The sequence below is a fragment of the Xenopus tropicalis genome, chromosome 1, assembly GCF_000004195.4.
Source record: "Xenopus tropicalis strain Nigerian chromosome 1, UCB_Xtro_10.0, whole genome shotgun sequence".
Classification (NCBI taxonomy): domain Eukaryota; kingdom Metazoa; phylum Chordata; class Amphibia; order Anura; family Pipidae; genus Xenopus; species Xenopus tropicalis.
The window spans coordinates 203,513,760-203,531,821 of NC_030677.2; the positions used below are offsets into that span (position 1 = coordinate 203,513,760).

Consider the following 18,062-nt stretch of genomic DNA (forward strand, 5'->3'; position numbering starts at 1 on the left):
TTTCGCACTATTAGCACCATGGAAACGGGATTTGCTATGTCACCAGTACTAGGCTGAAAAACGCCATAGTCAGGGGCTGTGTGGCTTGTGCGGCGTTTTTAGGCTGAGTAAATACGCAGCGTAAAAACCCCACGTGTGGCATCAGCCTAAAGTAAAAAGTGTGCAATGGCAATGTTGTAGGAGCCGAAGCGTCAGCCATAAAAATTTATAAGCACAATGTAGATTTTGAGGTCTTTACATGCTACATATGGGCTTATGTCATAAAAGGCACTTTGCCCAGGAGCAGTAACCTATAGCAACCAATCAGCAGGTAGCACCTAAGGACATTACAGAAATAAAAGTGCATGCTTTCAGGCTTTTCAGATTTTATAAAACAGGGCCAAAACTAGGGGTAGGCAGAAGAGGCACGTGACTGGGGTGTGGGCTAGGCATATACCCCTCCAGGTGGCCAACAGGGATCTCTAGGGCTCCTGGCCCTGTTATAAATATCTCAATATTAAGCAAAAAATTAAAACTTGGTATTTCGGAAGAAAAAGACATCTTGAATTCATCAGAATGTATATTTTTATATGACGTTGTGAGGTCAACTTACAGTTAGCGGCCTGTTTGGCTTCTAAATTGCTCTTATTTCCCGTGTGATGCTTTCACAATAAGGTATTGTACTGCCGTGGGTTCTTCATCAAGTCCGGATTCTCTATAAAACTATGCATATTTGGTATTGGTGTCCTTAAGAGATATGGGGGCTCATTTACATCTGCAAGCGGAATGGGACCACTTTCATTAAAGGTACTTCTGTCAAATTGAGCTCCTACCACCTCCACATAGTAGCTTTCGGCACAGGTAATATATCATATATAATAGGAGACTAGTGGGTTTTGTCATTGACTAGAATCCAATTCCTTTTGATCTTGTCAAGTTAAATAGAGATCAACCTCCCGGACTTTGCTATTGCCTTGGGGGGGGCCTGATTTATCCCATGTCTTGGTACTATTGTTCTTTCCTCTGGCACTGCTCCCGTTAAAGTCAAATAAGGATTGTTATTTAAAGGAAGAGTAACACCAGAAGTTTTTAACAATAATCTCTTCTAAGTCCTTCAGTTATTTTTCAATACATTCCATTTTAACGTGTTTCCTAGCTCTGTCCCAGTATTACTAATTAGGGCGGTTGGGCACCATATTTTGTGCAGAGACTCAACACCCCTCACTAGCCAGCGGTGTAACGATTCGGCATCGGGCTCAAATGCAAAAAAAAAAAAATCTTCGGAGGAGCCCGGCACACAGCAACCTACCCAGCTGCCCCTTACCTCCCCCCCTCCCTGCCGCCTTGCGTCTGCCAGCTGCAGATGTAACAGGTACCCAAATATTCAGGGACTAGCGAGCACCTATAGAGGAGGCAGAGCCCAGGCCCGACTGGTTTGTTCCTCCATAGTTATGCCTCGGGCCCCAGCCAGCGTGTAGAGTTAGCGGAGGGATGTGGGTAGCAGTATATTTCAGTAGTGGGATTTGTGGCTGTCTGAGCTGTGACGGGAGAACAAAGAAGAGCGGAGGCTCCATTGCACAAGCGCAGGGAAATGTGTGTCTGTACTCACGCGATTGGAATGGTTTAGATACCGGAAATAAACTTCTGTGTATGCTGGGTCAGAGGGAGCCAAGGGAAGGTAAATGGCTGAGACACCTAGGGGCCTTCCAAACTCTCTGCTCAGCTTTCCATCAGTGTAATAAACATAAACAATATAATTGAGATTTTCGGCCCTTGTGTGGGCTCCAAATGATCATCCCCCTAATTTATATACCATGGCGATTGGTTATTTAGTTTGGAGAGTAGTAGTCAGCACCAAGCCTTGTGATTAGTTAGAAGTAGTGCAGGTTCCCCAATGGCCACTTTCCATCGGCATATCCTGGTACAGAAGAACAGGAACAGCACCTCTTGTCTTTGTAGATTAAAATGCCTGTATTGCAACATTTTTTTGGGGCAAACAACAGATTGGTTATTTAGTCAAATGGACAGGTTAGAAAATTTTGGCCAGATAATGATACAATCTGCGCTTGTATTGTATATCAGACAATAACCTTGGGGGCCTACGATGGAAGTCACTTTTGTATGACTATCATACAATTTCAGGCTGAATGTTAGGTTTAGATCATTGCATTTAAACGTACCATCAATATCCAAATGTATGGCCAGCTTTACACATGTAGGGAACAAAAGGGGTAAATTCAGAGAGGTTTGAAAAGCTGTGACTCGAACTACACAATACATGCAGAGATTTTAGCGTTGTGCAACCGAAATGTTCTAACCTGTCCGATCGACTAAACGACCGATCCCCATGGTACGAAAATTATTGGGAGATAATATGTCTGACGAGGGGGCGTGCCCCAAAAACGTTCACATGGTTGGCACAAAATAAACTTGCAGGTATATCCTGCTGAAACAGCCCTGTTGTGCCAGTATTTTTGCAAATTTGACGATAAATTGGAGCCAACATTGTCCGAAAATCACATAAAACTATGTTTCATACTATTATATCAGTGCATGTATGGCCAGCTTTACTTTGGCATAATTGGGGGAGGGAAGGCAGTGGGGGGCAACAGTACTTACATGTAGGGATCGGGTCTAGTTGGGTGGGGCCCACTGGGTTTTTTCCTTAGTGTCCGACCCTGCTGTGGTTTCCAAATACAGACAGACAGACAGACAGACAGACAGACAACCTTCTTTGTGGGAATTCTGCTAATAAGTAAACATACTTTGCGTTCTTCACTTTAATAAGGCACGCCAATCTCAAATATTAGGCAAAATGACAAATTCAACATAATAATGTAAATATAGATATGTTCATAGGCCTTCAGTGATTAATAAATGTAAACATCTGTATGTTAAATAAAAAAAATTATAAATATATATTGCAACTTATTAGTTAACTTCGTATTTAAATACAAAAACCCGTCATGATTCTCCATTCTTCTCCTTATATTGTTCCATGCTGGTATCGCCCACCAGTTCCTTCAGTCTGGCTAAATGGTGCAGCGCCCTGCAGGGACACACAGGGGAAGGTGGTAACGTTGGCATTCAGTTTTTGGGAAGCACAGATAGATAGTGAGTAAAATGAATGTAAAAACCATACAAATGGCTGATAGAAAACAAACACCTACTTCTGCAGTGACTTATTGACCGGGAACATTTCTTGGTCGAGGTGCCGTAAATCTTCACCAGCTTCTTTGGAAACCTGTGATTGGACAGATATGAGAGAGGCTGTAAGTCTGACACTGAGGCCCCCACACTCCGTACATATCATGGTATGTACATATCATTCAGTACAGCCATATACATCTGCAAAGTCTTAGAGCAAAGCTTCCGCTACATGCTGTAGATTGCAATTCGTTATGTGTCTGCTGCGCCATCTAGAGGCTGTGCACTTAGTTACAACTGTATTTCTGAGAATGTAATGGTCCTCAGGAGTTATTATCCGCAAAATGCTGCAATATTGTTACAAGGGGAAAAACAGCAGAAATTCACATATTAAACTTTATTTATATAGCACTGACATAGTCCACAGCCCTTTACAGAGTTTAGAAATCATTCCCAGCAGTCCCTGCCCCAGTGAGCTTACAATCTAAGGGCCCTATCACATTCCCATCAGCCCCTGCCCCAGTGGAGCTTACAATCTAAGGTCCCTATCACATTCCCATCAGCCCCTGCCCCAGTGAGCTTACAATCTAAGGTCCCTATCACATTCCCTTCAGTCCCTGCCCCAGTGAGCTTACAGTCTAAGGTCCCTATCACATTCCCATCAGCCCCTGCCCCAGTGGAGCTTACAATCTAAGGTCCCTATCACATTCCCATCAGCCCCTGCCCCAGTGAGCTTACAATCTAAGGTCCCTATCACATTCCCATCAGTCCCTGCCCCAGTGGAGCTTACAATCTAAGGTCCCTATCACATTCCCATCAGTCCCTGCCCCAGTGAGCTTACAGTCTAAGGTCCCTATCCCATTCCCATCAGTCCCTGCCCCAGTGAGCTTACAATCTAAGGTCCCTATCACATTCCCATCAGTCCCTGCCCCAGTGAGCTTACAGTCTAAGGTCCCTATCCCATTCCCATCAGTCCCTGCCCCAGTGAGCTTACAGTCTAAGGTCCCTATCCCATTCCCATCAGTCCCTGCCCCAGTGGAGCTTACAATCTAAGGTCCCTATCACATTCCCATCAGTCCCTGCCCCAGTGAGCTTACAGTCTAAGGTCCCTATCCCATTCCCATCAGTCCCTGCCCCAGTGAGCTTACAATCTAAGGTCCCTATCACATTCCCATCAGTCCCTGCCCCAGTGAGCTTACAGTCTAAGGTCCCTATCCATTCCCATCAGTCCCTGCCCCAGTGAGCTTACAATCTAAGGTCCCTATCACATTCCCATCAGTCCCTGCCCCAGTGAGCTTACAATCTAAGGTCCCTATCACATTCCCATCAGTCCCTGCCCCAGTGAGCTTACAGTCTAAGGTCCCTATCACATTTCCATCAGCCCCTGCCCCAGTGGAGCTTACAATCTAAGGTCCCTATCCCATTCCCATCAGTCCCTGCCCCAGTGGAGCTTACAATCTAAGGTCCCTATCCCATTCCCATCAGTCCCTGCCCCAGTGGAGCTTACAATCTAAGGTCCCTATCACATTCCCATCAGTCCCTGCCCCAGTGAGCTTACAATCTAAGGTCCCTATCCCATTCCCATCAGTCCCTGCCCCAGTGGAGCTTACAATCTAAGGTCCCTATCCCATTCCCATCAGTCCCTGCCCCAGTGAGCTTACAATCTAAGGTCCCTATCACATTCCCATCAGTCCCTGCCCCAGTGGAGCTTACAATCTAAGGTCCCTATCACATTCCCATCAGTCCCTGCCCCAGTGGAGCTTACAATCTAAGGTCCCTATCACATTCCCATCAGTCCCTGCCCCAGTGAGCTTACAATCTAAGGTCCCTATCCCATTCCCATCAGTCCCTGCCCCAGTGGAGCTTACAATCTAAGGTCCCTATCCCATTCCCATCAGTCCCTGCCCCAGTGGAGCTTACAATCTAAGGTCCCTATCCCATTCCCATCAGTCCCTGCCCCAGTGAGCTTACAATCTAAGGTCCCTATCACATTCCCATCAGTCCCTGCCCCAGTGGAGCTTACAATCTAAGGTCCCTATCACATTCCCATCAGTCCCTGCCCCAGTGAGCTTACAATCTAAGGTCCTTATCACATTCCCATCAGTCCCTGCCCCAGTGGAGCTTACAATCTAAGGTCCCTATCACATTCCCATCAGTCCCTGCCCCAGTGAGCTTACAATCTAAGGTCCCTATCACACTCCCATCAGTCCCTGCCCCAGTGAGCTTACAATCTAAGGTCCCTATCACATTCCCATCAGTCCTGGAAACTATTGTATCACCCACTCAACCATATTGCTCTGTTAAGGCAAGAATAAAACTGGATGTTTGTGCATTTGGTACAGTTTACAGGGTACAAATGTTTATTCATGCAGGAGAAAATTGTACTTAAGCCCAGTGATTTATAAACTTTAATCCCAAGTACTCACTTTATTAATTTCCTTTATTTCGTCTGTGGTTTTTCCCTGGGTGAAACTGTGCTGGAACGCCTGGAGATTGTACAGCATGTGTTTCAGTGCTTCCACCGGCCCGTGGTGATTTCCTCCGGAGAAAGTACTCGCCTGGGGGCCAGAGAAACGATTACATTCAGCCAACACTCAGCCCAACAGGTATGCATAATGTTAAACGTATTATAAGGGATAATGTACCCCCTACTGTAAATGATAAGGATATTAGCAGTCACTGAGGGGTTCTGTGCCCATATAAAGGCACAAGGCTGCAGGCTGAGTTATACAGGGAACTCTGAGTATCACTCATGTATTATAAGGGATAATGTACCCCCTACTGTAAATGATAAGGATATTAGCAGTCACTGAGGGGTTCTGTGCCCATATAAAGGCACAAGGCTGCAGGCTGAGTTATACAGGGAACTCTGAGTATCACTCATGTATTATAAGGGATAATGTACCCCCTACTGTAAATGATAAGGATATTAGCAGTCACTGAGGGGTTCTGTGCCCATATAAAGGCACAAGGCTGCAGGCTGAGTTATACAGGGAACTCTGAGTATCACTCATGTATTATAAGGGATAATGTACCCCCTACTGTAAATAAGAATATTCACTGAGGGGTTCTGTGACCATATAATGGTAAAGAGGTATTGGAGTATGCCTAAGAGTGATTTCTTGGTGTCGGCATTACAGGTTGACCTTACCGAAGGCCTGAAGGATTTGTAGTCTTTTGTCAGGAGCCCAGCGATATCTTCAACAGATTTGGATTGTGAGAAAATCCCCAGATCGCTGTCTTGGCAAATCACCGGCACAGGAGGTTTTCTACAATAAATGTATAACATGGAAAAGAGTGCACTGCAATAAATACTATATTGGGCAATAAAAGGTTTAAGGAAGAACAGACTGTGTAACATCCCACACCTTCATTTTCTTCAGATAGATTCTGTCACTAAGCCAGATGGCTACATTTTTCCTTAATTTGTCCCATAGCCCTCCTACTGTGTTACAGTCTCCACAGTCTCTAAGGCCGAAGAAACACTGAGCTACTAGTAGCAGCAACTTGTCAGACAATGCTAATCATTTACTGATAATTTTCTTGTAAGTTGCCTAAGAGACAGAAAATGTAATGCGCTATTAATACAGGTATTAGACCTGTTATCCAGAATGCTCGGGACCTGGGGTTTTCAGATAAGGGATCTTTCTGCAATTTTGATCTCCATACCTTAAATCTACTAAAAATAATTTAACCATGAAATAAACCCAATAGGGCTGTTCTGCCACCAATAAGGGGTAATTATATCTTAGTTGGGATCAAGTACAGGTACTGTTTTATTATTACAGAGAAAAGGGAATCATTTAACCATTAAATAAACCCAATAGGGCTGTTCTGCCCCCAATAAGGGGTAATTATATCTTAGTTGGGATCAAGTACAGGTACTGTTTTATTATTACAGAGAAAAGGGAATCATTTAACCATTAAATAAACCCAATAGGGCTGTTCTGCCCCCAATAAGGGGTAATTATATCTTAGTTGGGATCAAGTACAGGTACTGTTTTATTATTACAGAGAAAAGGGAATCATTTAACCATTAAATAAACCCAATAGGACTGTTCTGCCCCCAATAAGGGGTAATTATATCTTAGTTGGGATCAAGTACAGGTACTGTTTTATTATTACAGAGAAAAGGGAATCATTTAACCATTAAATAAACCCAATAGGGCTGTTCTGCCCCCAATAAGGGGTAATTATATCTTAGTTGGGATCAAGTACAGGTACTGTTTTATTATTACAGAGAAAAGGGAATCATTTAACCATTAAATAAACCCAATAGGACTGTTCTGCCCCCAATAAGGGGTAATTATATCTTAGTTGGGATCAAGTACAGGTACTGTTTTATTATTACAGAGAAAAGGGAATCATTTAACCATTAAATAAACCCAATAGGGCTGTTCTGCCCCCAATAAGGGGTAATTATATCTTAGTTGGGATCAAGTACAGGTACTGTTTTATTATTACAGAGAAAAGGAAATAATTTTTAAAATGTAGCATTATTTGCTTATAATGAAGTCTAGGGGAGACTGCCTTCCAGTAATTTGGAATTTTCTGGATAATGGGTTTCTGATCTGCCTTACACTGGATAGGGATTATTTTCCCACGATCTTTCAGCCTCGAGGATTTCTTCAGTCTGAGGGCTCCCTTGAAAGTGCAGAGGGCTCGAAACCTCTGTCTGGGAAATGTCGGCATCTTCAGATTTCTGTAGAAGCAAATCAATACTGTCACCTAAAAAATAAATAATTTGAAAATAGTGGTTTAGCCATAATAAAGCGCAATAGATGTTCCAATGGAATAGAAAAGGAGAAGGGAGGCTTTAGAGACAAAAGGAAGGTAATGGCCGACATAAAAGACCCACACATGGGGCACATCTAATAAGCAATTTTGAGAAAAAGTCAATATTTTTTTTACTTCTAGATATTTTCGAGATTTACAAATTGGTTTTTGTCAGTATTGTTTCTCGAAAAATTGGGAGTTTTTGTGGAGATTTTCCCCTAAGAATGTGAGTTTTTCTAAAATAACGCCAATAATTTGTGATTTTTTTAACGTTTAGTTAACTTCTTTTGGCAAAAAATTTGGCAGGTTTGATCTGAGAAGTACTGTCAAGTCCTATAGAGTCTTAAGGTCTCCATACACGGGCCGATTCTAGCTAATCGACCCGTGTATGGGCACTATTGACGGGCCTGCCTGACCGACCTGAAATCGGCCAGATATCGATCGGGCAGGTTTAAAAATTTATTCGGATCAGAGGCCACATCGGCTCGTTGATGCAGTCCCCGGACCGACTTTGCCTATACCCGTCGTTATAATTCGATCGTTTGGCCCCAGGGCCAAACGATCAAATTCGCCTGGATTCTCCCGATATCGCCCACCCGTAGGTGGGGGATATGGGGGAAGATCCGCTCGTTTGGCGATGTCGCTAAGCGAGCGGATCTTAAGGTGTATGGGGACCTTTAGAATAGTAGAAGACTAGAATAGTCAGTGACAGTCTGTCCTTGACACATTTTCAAGGGGAAGTTAATCCCATCATTGTTTTCAAGTGAAATTTAAACACATTGTTATATAAATAAAGAGGATCCATGGAAAACAATGCCAATTTTAACATGAATTTTTCATGTTTTATCAATCGATTTGGCTCGAAAAATGTGATTTTTGAACTCAAAAATGTTCGCACAACCCATAACAGTATTATCGTGCCATTTTAGAAATACAACAACGATCGCGTTTAATTCGAATATATACCGTGTCGTGTTTATACAGCTTTGAAGGCGAGGAAAAAAAATAATTTTAGTAAATCAGCTCCTTACTCTTCAGAGGTGTTTTTAGGTGACCAATCACGCGATTGCTTTCTTTAAGCTTGATAAATCCTTCATCGTCACTGTAGGAAACATGAGTTGGTTTGTACGAGCAAGTTCCTGCCCCATTAAGTCTTTTATTCCTTCCCGACAATAAAACATCTTGGTGGGACTTTGCTCTTTCAAGGCTAAGTTGACTGTCTGCATCAGAAAGGAGGCCGTGGTTCTTCAGCCACACCGGATATTTCACTTCAGGAACGCTGGTTATGCCAGAAACATCCAGCTCAGACTTATGGCTGGTCAGCCATCTTGGATAATCCTTTGCAGGCCCCAGAGGTGACGGTATTACTGCGGCTTTGTTTTTCCTGGCAGCAACATGTCTACTATAGTCTCCACCATGTCCTTCTTTGTGGGAATGGTTGGCAATATCCCTGTAGGTCTCAAGGTCCAACAGATGTGGCTGCCGCTTGCTGTAGGCCGATAGAGTCTGGGACGACTTTTGCTTTCTTAAAGAAGATCCGTAAAGTGTTCTACAGTTTCTACTTTGTTTGTGCTCAGACTGGTAAGTCCGGTACAGGGGTAAGTATCCATCTGACGGGAAAGAGAGCAAATCATCCGTGGTGAGGCTCAGTAGATCTGGGTCTCTCGCGCGAGGTTGTCTCCTTGACACGGAGAGCTGGTCCTGCAACTCTGCAAACGAGAAATTGGAATATGAATAGGTCTGAATGGTCTTTTTCTTAACCCAATGTAACTATGTGACTATGAATAGAAAAGGGACTAAATAGAAAGGTAAGGAATAAAAAGTAACAAAAATAAAATTGGAGCCTCAAAGAGCTAAAGTTTTTTGGCTGCCGGGGTCATTGACCCCCCTATAAAAGGTGGAAAGATGCAAATAAAAACTGTAAAAAATATATGAAGACCAATTGCAAAGTTGCTAGGAATAGTACATTCTATAACATATATAAAGTTACTGTATCTTAAAGGTGAACCTGCTGGCTGGATAGAAACAGAACTGGCCGATCCCTGTCCTGTCATTGCAGTGGTTGACCAACCCCTCATTTTCCATTAGCCTAAAAGTCATGTGACTTACATACCTCTTTCTTTAACAGACTGGTTTAAGCGGGCACAGCCGGCGGTCTTTCCAGCTTTGGTTCCTGTGGCCTGCAGCCCTTCCTCATAGTCCCTGATATAGTCCTCCAGGGCCCTGCTGGCGGAATCATACAGTCTGTCCTTGTACCTTACAGATTGGCGCGAGCGAGAGAAACGGCCCGTGCCGCTAAGGCTACAACTAGCCAGGAGCGAGGAAATGGATGCCGAGGAATTTGGAGACACAGATTCCTCCATGTTTTCCCTCATGGCTGCTGCTTGGCAAGCGGTGTCTCTGGCTGAAATATGAAATCACAAAGGACATCTGAGCAGAATGTGGGAAATACAGGGAAACTTTATTATCCTTTATATAGCCCTACCGTATTCTGCAGCACTGTACAGAGATTATACATCATTCCTATTAGCCCCTGCCCCTGTGAGCTTACAATCTAAGGTCCCTATCACATTCCCATCAGCCCCTGCCCCTGTGAGCTTACAATCTAAGGTCCCTATCACATTCCCATCAGCCCCTGCCCCTGTGAGCTTACAATCTAAGGTCCCTATCACATTCCCATCAGCCCCTGCCCCTGTGAGCTTACAATCTAAGGTCCCTATCACATTCCCATCAGTCCCTGTCCCAGTGAGCTTACAATCTAAGGTCCCTATCACATTCCCATCAGCCCCTGCGAGTTTACAATCTAAGGTCCCAATCACATTCCCATCAGTCTCTGCCCCAGTGAGCTTACAATCTAAGGTCCCTATCCCATTCCCATCAGTCCCTGCCCCAGTGAGCTTACAATCTAAGGTCCCTATCCCATTCCCATCAGTCCCTGCCCCAGTGAGCTTACAATCTAAGGTCCCTATCACATTCCCATCAGTCCCTGTCCCAGTGAGCTTACAATCTAAGTCCCTATCCATTCCCATCAGCCCTGCCCCAGTGGAGCTTACAATCTAAGGTCCCTATCTCATTCCCATCAGTCCCTGCCCCAGTGAGCTTACAATCTAAGGTCCCTATCACATTCCCATCAGTCCCTGCCCCAGTGAGCTTACAATCTAAGGTCCCTATCACATTCCATCAGTCCCTGCCCCAGTGAGCTTACAATCTAAGGGCCCTATCACATTCCCATCAGTCCCTGCCCCAGTGGAGCTTACAATCTAAGGTCCCTATCACATTCCCATCAGTCCCTGCCCCAGTGGAGCTTACAATCTAAGGTCCCTATCACATTCCCATCAGTCCCTGCCCCAGTGAGCTTACAATCTAAGGTCCCTATCCCATTCCCATCAGTCCCTGCCCCAGTGGAGGCTTACAATCTAAGGTCCCTATCACATTCCCATCAGTCCCTGCCCCAGTGAGCTTACAATCTAAGGTCCCTATCACATTCCCATCAGTCCCTGCCCCAGTGAGCTTACAATCTAAGGTCCCTATCACATTCCCATCACTCCCTGTCCCAGTGGAGCTTACAATCTAAGGTCCTATCACATTCCCATCAGTCCCTTGTTCCCAGTGGAGCTTACAATCTAAGGTCCCTATCACATTCCCATCAGTCCCTGCCCCAGTGAGCTTACAATCTAAGGTCCCTATCACATTCCCATCAGTCCCTGCACCAGTGAGCTTACAATCTAAGGTCCCTATCACATTCTTATCAGTCCCTGCCCCAGTGAGCTTACAATCTAAGGTCCCTATCACATTCTTATCAGTCCCTGCCCCAGTGAGCTTACAATCTAAGGTCCCTATCACATTCTTATCAGTCCCTGCCCCAGTGAGCTTACAATCTAAGGTCCCTATCACATTCTTATCAGTCCCTGCCCCAGTGAGCTTACAATCTAAGGTCCCTATCACATTCCCATCACTCCCTGTCCCAGTGAGCTTACAATCTAAGGTCCCTATCACATTCTTATCAGTCCCTGCCCCAGTGAGCTTACAATCTAAGGTCCCTATCACATTACCATCAGTCCCTGCCCCAGTGAGCTTACAATCTAAGGTCCCTATCACATTCCCATCAGTCCCTGCCCCAGTGAGCTTACAATCTAAGGTCCCTATCACATTCCCATCAGTCCCTGTCCCAGTGAGCTTACAATCTAAGGTCCCTATCACATTCCCATCAGTCCCTGCCCCAGTGGAGCTTACAATCTAAGGTCCCTATCACATTCCCATCAGTCCCTGCCCCAGTGGAGCTTACAATCTAAGGTCCCTATCACATTCCCATCAGCCCCTGCCCCAGTGAGCTTACAATCTAAGGCTCCTATCACATTCCCATCAGTCCCTGCCCCAGTGGAGCTTACAATCTAATGTCCCTATCACATACCCATCAGTCCCTATCACATTCACACACAGTAGGGTTTAAGAATGGTGGGAGTTGTAGCCCAACAACATTTGGGTACCCAATATATAAAACAGGGCTCTAGAGATCTGCCACAGTGCTATGGATTTCATAGCTCTATGGGGGTTGGCTGATATAGCAGAATCCTACTGATGGGATTGGCTAGTGCAGAACCACCCAAGGAGAAGGGTCTGGTGGGTGTAGCCACTTAGAGACAGGGTAGGCTATAACCCTAGAGCAGGGACTGACTAGTGGAATATAACCCTAGAGCAGGGATTGGCTAGTGGACCTTAACCCTAGAGCAGGGATTGGCTAGTGGACCTTAACCCTAGAGCAGGGATTGGCTAGTGGAATATAACCCTAGAGCAGGGATTGACTAGTGGACCTTAACCCTAGAGCAGGGATTGGCTAGTGGAATATAACCCTAGAGCAGGGATTGGCTAGTGGAATATAACCCTAGAGCAGTGATTGACTAGTGGACCTTAACCCTAGAGCAGGGAGTGACTAGTGGAATATAACCCTAGAGCAGTGATTGACTAGTGGACCTTAACCCTAGAGCAGGGAGTGACTAGTGGAATATAACCCTAGAGCAGGGATTGGCTAGTGGACCTTAACCCTAGAGCAGGGATTGGCTAGTGGACCTTAACCCTAGAGCAGGGAGTGACTAGTGGAATATAACCCTAGAGCAGGGAGTGACTAGTGGAATATAACCCTAGAGCAGGGATTGGCTAGTGGAATATAACCCTAGAGCAGGGATTGGCTAGTGGAATATAACCCTAGAGCAGGGATTGGCTAGTGGAATATAACCCTAGAGCAGGGATTGGCTAGTGGAATATAACCCTAGAGCAGGGAGTGACTAGTGGAATATAACCCTAGAGCAGGGATTGGCTAGTGGAATATAACCCTAGAGCAGGGATTGGCTAGTGGAATATAACCCTAGAGCAGGGATTGGCTAGTGGAATATAACCCTAGAGCAGGGATTGGCTAGTGGAATATAACCCTAGAGCAGGGACTGACTAGTGGAATATAACCCTAGAGCAGGGAGTGACTAGTGGAATATAACCCTAGAGCAGGGAGTGACTAGTGGAATATAACCCTAGAGCAGGGATTGGCTAGTGGAATATAACCCTAGAGCAGGGAGTGACTAGTGGAATATAACCCTAGAGCAGGGACTGACTAGTGGAATATAACCCTAGAGCAGGGACTGACTAGTGGAATATAACCCTAGAGCAGGGAGTGACTAGTGGAATATAACCCTAGAGCAGGGATTGGCTAGTGGAATATAACCCTAGAGCAGGGACTGACTAGTGGAATATAACCCTAGAGCAGGGAGTGACTAGTGGAATATAACCCTAGAGCAGGGATTGGCTAGTGGAATATAACCCTAGAGCAGGGAGTGACTAGTGGAATATAACCCTAGAGCAGGGAGTGACTAGTGGAATATAACCCTAGAGCAGGGATTGGCTAGTGGACCTTAACCCTAGAGCAGTGATTGACTAGTGGAATATAACCCTAGAGCAGTGATTGACTAGTGGAATATAACCCTAGAGCAGGGATTGACTAGTGGAATATAACCCTAGAGCAGGGATTGGCTAGTGGAATATAACCCTAGAGCAGGGATTGGCTAGTGGAATATAACCCTAGAGCAGGGATTGGCTAGTGGACCTTAACCCTAGAGCAGGGAGTGACTAGTGGAATATAACCCTAGAGCAGGGATTGGCTAGTGGAATATAACCCTAGAGCAGGGATTGGCTAGTGGAATATAACCCTAGAGCAGGGATTGGCTAGTGGAATATAACCCTAGAGCAGGGATTGGCTAGTGGAATATAACCCTAGAGCAGGGATTGGCTAGTGGAATATAACCCTAGAGCAGGGAGTGACTAGTGGAATATAACCCTAGAGCAGGGATTGGCTAGTGGAATATAACCCTAGAGCAGGGATGACTAGTGGAATATAACCCTAGAGCAGGGATTGGCTAGTGGAATATAACCCTAGAGCAGGGAGTGACTAGTGGAATATAACCCTAGAGCAGGGATTGGCTAGTGGAATATAACCCTAGAGCGGATGATATAACCCTAGAGCAGGGATTGGCTATTAGAGCCTAGTGGAATATAACCCTAGAGCAGGGATTGACTAGTGGAATATAACCCTAGAGCAGGGATTGGCTAGTGGACCTTAACCCTAGAGCAGGGAGTGACTAGTGGAATATAACCCCTAAGAGCAGGGATTGGCTAGTGGAATATAACCCTAGAGCAGGGATTGGCTAGTGGAATATAACCCCCTGATTGGCTTGGCTAGTGGAATATAACCCTAGAGCAGGGATTGGCTTTTGGAATATAACCCTAGAGCAGGGATTGGCTTTTGGAATATAACCCTAGAGCAGGGATTGGCTAGTGGAATATAACCCTAGAGCAGGGATTGGCTAGTGGAATATAACCCTAGAGCAGGGATTGGCTTTTGGAATATAACCCTAGAGCAGGGATTGGCTCAACAGAATATAAAAATGAAACGGCACAAATTAAAAACACGGATTGGCCACAATTGCAGAACGCTACATCAGTGATTGGCTAGAGAAGCACGAATCTAAAGCAATGATTGGCTCTAGCAGCTTGACCCTAGAGCAGGGATTGGCTCCCAGTGACTATTACCTTAGGTTACCTCCCACTATAACTTTCTTCTATACCGCCCCCCCTCACCCCAGCGAGTATCTCTATTACCTTCTCCTTCCACGTCGGCGGCAGCGCCACACACTCCATTCTCGATTTCTCCATGGAGTCGGGGATTAGTTTATTGTCGCAGCCCGAAGCCGCCCACTCTTGCCATCTTGCCGAGGCGGCCTGTATCTGTAGCCCGCTCCTGCATTAAAGCGCTGGTACTACTTCCCGTCTCCAACTGGTCACACTGCCTCCTGGCAACCGAGCCGCATTCCTCCGCGCAAAGTAGTCCGTGTGTGTAGGAGGGAGCGCGGCCCGGCGGAGGAAGACAGAGTTGTAGCAAGTGATGCGGTTACACCCGGGAAGTTTAAAGTGAGGGCGGGAGGTTTGGGCTTCGGTACTGAAATCAACTTCCGCTGGGATAAAGTGTTATTGGGTGTGACTGGGAGCAGTTTGTATGGAAAGGGGTTGTATACCTGCACAATAACCTTTTAGAGAATGATATTTTCATTAAATGATATTATGAAACAATTTTCAAATGGTCTTTATTTTGTATTATTTGCGTTTTATTTTTATAATTATTTAGCTTTTTGTTCAGCAGCTCTCCAGTTTGGGATTTCAACAGCTATCTGGTTACTAGGGTCTAATTTAACCTAGCAACCAGGCAGTGATTGGAAAGAAAGACAGGAATATGAATAAGAGTGGCCCAATCAGGGTCGGAATGGGGCACCGGGGGGAAAATCCCAGTGGCCCAGACCCAACCTTTGCCGGCGCTCTCCCTGCCCGACCATTCCTCCCCGATGCATTTAATTTACGCGCACTCAGGGGAGGACGTTGGGCGGGGGACCCTGCGGGGGGGTTAGGGGGCCCTGGGGCCAATAGAAAGGTAAATAATAAATAGTAACAATTACAATGAAATTGTAGCCTCACAGAGCAATAGTTTTTGGCTGCCGGGGTCAGTGACCCCCATTTAAAAGCTGGAGAGAGGCAGAAGAAGGCAAATAATTCAAACACTATACAAAATTAAAAATGAAGACCAATTGAAAAGCTGTTAAGAACAGGCCATTGTATAACATACTAAATGTTAACCTGAAGGTGAACCACCCCTTGAATTCTAAGCACTGTGATTTGGGCGGCCTGGGCCTCCAGCCACATAGCAGTCATTATGGGGAGAGGCAGAAGAGAGGAACAGAAGCCACATGAGGATGGAGAGCTCCCCCTGCTGGGCCTGGGCTCCATCTGCATTTGTGCCAGTAAAAGTTACGGGGCCCCAAAATCCTTTGGCCTCCAGTTAGTTCTTTGAGGGGGGACATTGACCTTGTGAGTAGAGCCAATGTTGCATTCTAGATCTGCCCAATACATCGGCCTGTGGAGCCTGCTATCTGCTGGAGAATCTCTATTGATTGGGCAGAATGGAAATCCCATGGGGGAGGGGTGCATTGGAGCGTGGATGTGGCCCTCTACCTACAGGCTCTCCATGTAATCTAGGGGCCAGTCAGATTATAATAATTATTGGGCTGGGTGGCCAAACAGAGCAAAGATCCAATCGTCTAGCAGCCTCAGCAATCAAGGGGCACCATGCCTGTAGGCGAGGGTTACCTGATCACTTGGAAATTCAGGGACACGTTTAATAGCGGCACTGCGGTACCGATAGTGTTACTGGGATACCGGCACAAACGCTGCGGTACCGATAGTGTCACTGGGATACCGGCACAAACGCTGCGGTACCGATAGTGTTACTGGGATACCGGCACAAACGCTGCGGTACCGATAGTGTTACTGGGATACCGGCACAAACGCTGCGGTACCGATAGTGTCACTGGGATACCGGCACAAACACTGCGGTACCGATAGTGTCACTGGGATACCGGCACAAACACTGCGGTACCGATAGTGTCACTGGGATACCTGCACAAACGCTGCAGTACCGATAGTGTCACTGGGATACCGGCACAAACGCTGCGGTACCGATAGTGTCACTGGGATACCGGCACAAACACTGCGGTACCGATAGTGTCACTGGGATACCGGCACAAACACTGCGGTACCGATAGTGTCACTGGGATACCGGCACAAACACTGCGGTACCGATAGTGTCACTGGGATACCGGCCTGGATACCGCACAAACGCTGCGGTACCGATAGTGTCACTGGGATACCGGCACAAACGCTGCGGTACCGATAGTGTTACTGGGATACCGGCACAAACGCTGCGGTACCGATAGTGTCACTGGGATACCGGCACAAACACTGCGGTACCGATAGTGTCACTGGGATACCGGCACAAACACTGCGGTACCGATAGTGTCACTGGGATACCTGCACAAACGCTGCAGTACCGATAGTGTCACTGGGATACCGGCACAAACGCTGCGGTACCGATAGTGTCACTGGGATACCGGCACAAACACTGCGGTACCGATAGTGTCACTGGGATACCGGCACAAACACTGCGGTACCGATAGTGTCACTGGGATACCGGCACAAACACTGCGGTACCGATAGTGTCACTGGGATACCGGCACAAACGCTGCGGTACCGATAGTGTTACTGGGATACCGGCACAAACGCTGCGGTACCGATAGTGTTACTGGGATACCGGCACAAACACTGTGGTACCGATAGTGTTACTGGGATACCGGCACAAACACTGCGGCACCGATAGTGTCACTGGGATACCGGCACAAACACTGCGGCACCGATAGTGTCACTGGGATACCGGCACAAACACTGCGGCACCGATAGTGTCACTGGGATACCGGCACAAACACTGCGGTACCGATAGTGTCACTGGGATACCGGCACAAACACTGCGGCACCGATAGTGTCACTGGGATACCGGCACAAACGCTGCGGTACCGATAGTGTCACTGGGATACCGGCACAAACACTGCGGCACCGATAGTGTCACTGGGATACCGGCACAAACGCTGCGGTACCGATAGTATCACTGGGATACCGGCACAAACGCTGCGGTACCGATAGTGTCACTGAGATACCTGCACAAACACTGCGGCACCGATAGTGTGACTTTGTATTGTCTCTGTTACCTTGAAACTCATAGAGAATCCCCATATCAG

General features: G+C 46.2%; 1 protein-coding gene across 1 annotated transcript; it reads right to left on the reverse strand.

Moving 5' to 3' along the window:
• Nucleotides 1-2,744: 2,744 nt before the first annotated feature.
• On the reverse strand, nt 2,745-15,359 carry c18orf54 (chromosome 18 open reading frame 54). Its single transcript, XM_004910367.4, has 8 exons — nt 15,046-15,359; nt 10,016-10,306; nt 8,934-9,611; nt 7,707-7,854; nt 6,278-6,395; nt 5,553-5,684; nt 3,150-3,223; nt 2,745-3,028 (listed from the first exon to the last, which is right to left on the reverse strand). Exons 2-8 carry the CDS (start codon nt 10,275-10,277, stop codon nt 2,944-2,946), a joined length of 1,497 nt encoding a protein of 498 aa, XP_004910424.2. The 5' UTR covers nt 10,278-10,306; nt 15,046-15,359; the 3' UTR covers nt 2,745-2,943.
• Between the last annotated feature and the right edge of the window lie 2,703 nt (nt 15,360-18,062).

Coding starts and splice junctions, on each gene's coding strand:
- c18orf54 (XM_004910367.4), bottom strand. CDS start 10,277: ATGAGGGAAAACATGGAGGAATCTGTGTCTCCAAATTCCTCGGCATCC. Junction 9,612..10,015: donor CCAGTCTGTTAAAGAAAGAG/GTATGTAAGTCA, acceptor TCTCGTTTGCAG/AGTTGCAGGACCAGCTCTCC. Junction 3,224..5,552: donor AAATAAAGGAAATTAATAAA/GTGAGTACTTGG, acceptor GTCCAATCACAG/GTTTCCAAAGAAGCTGGTGA.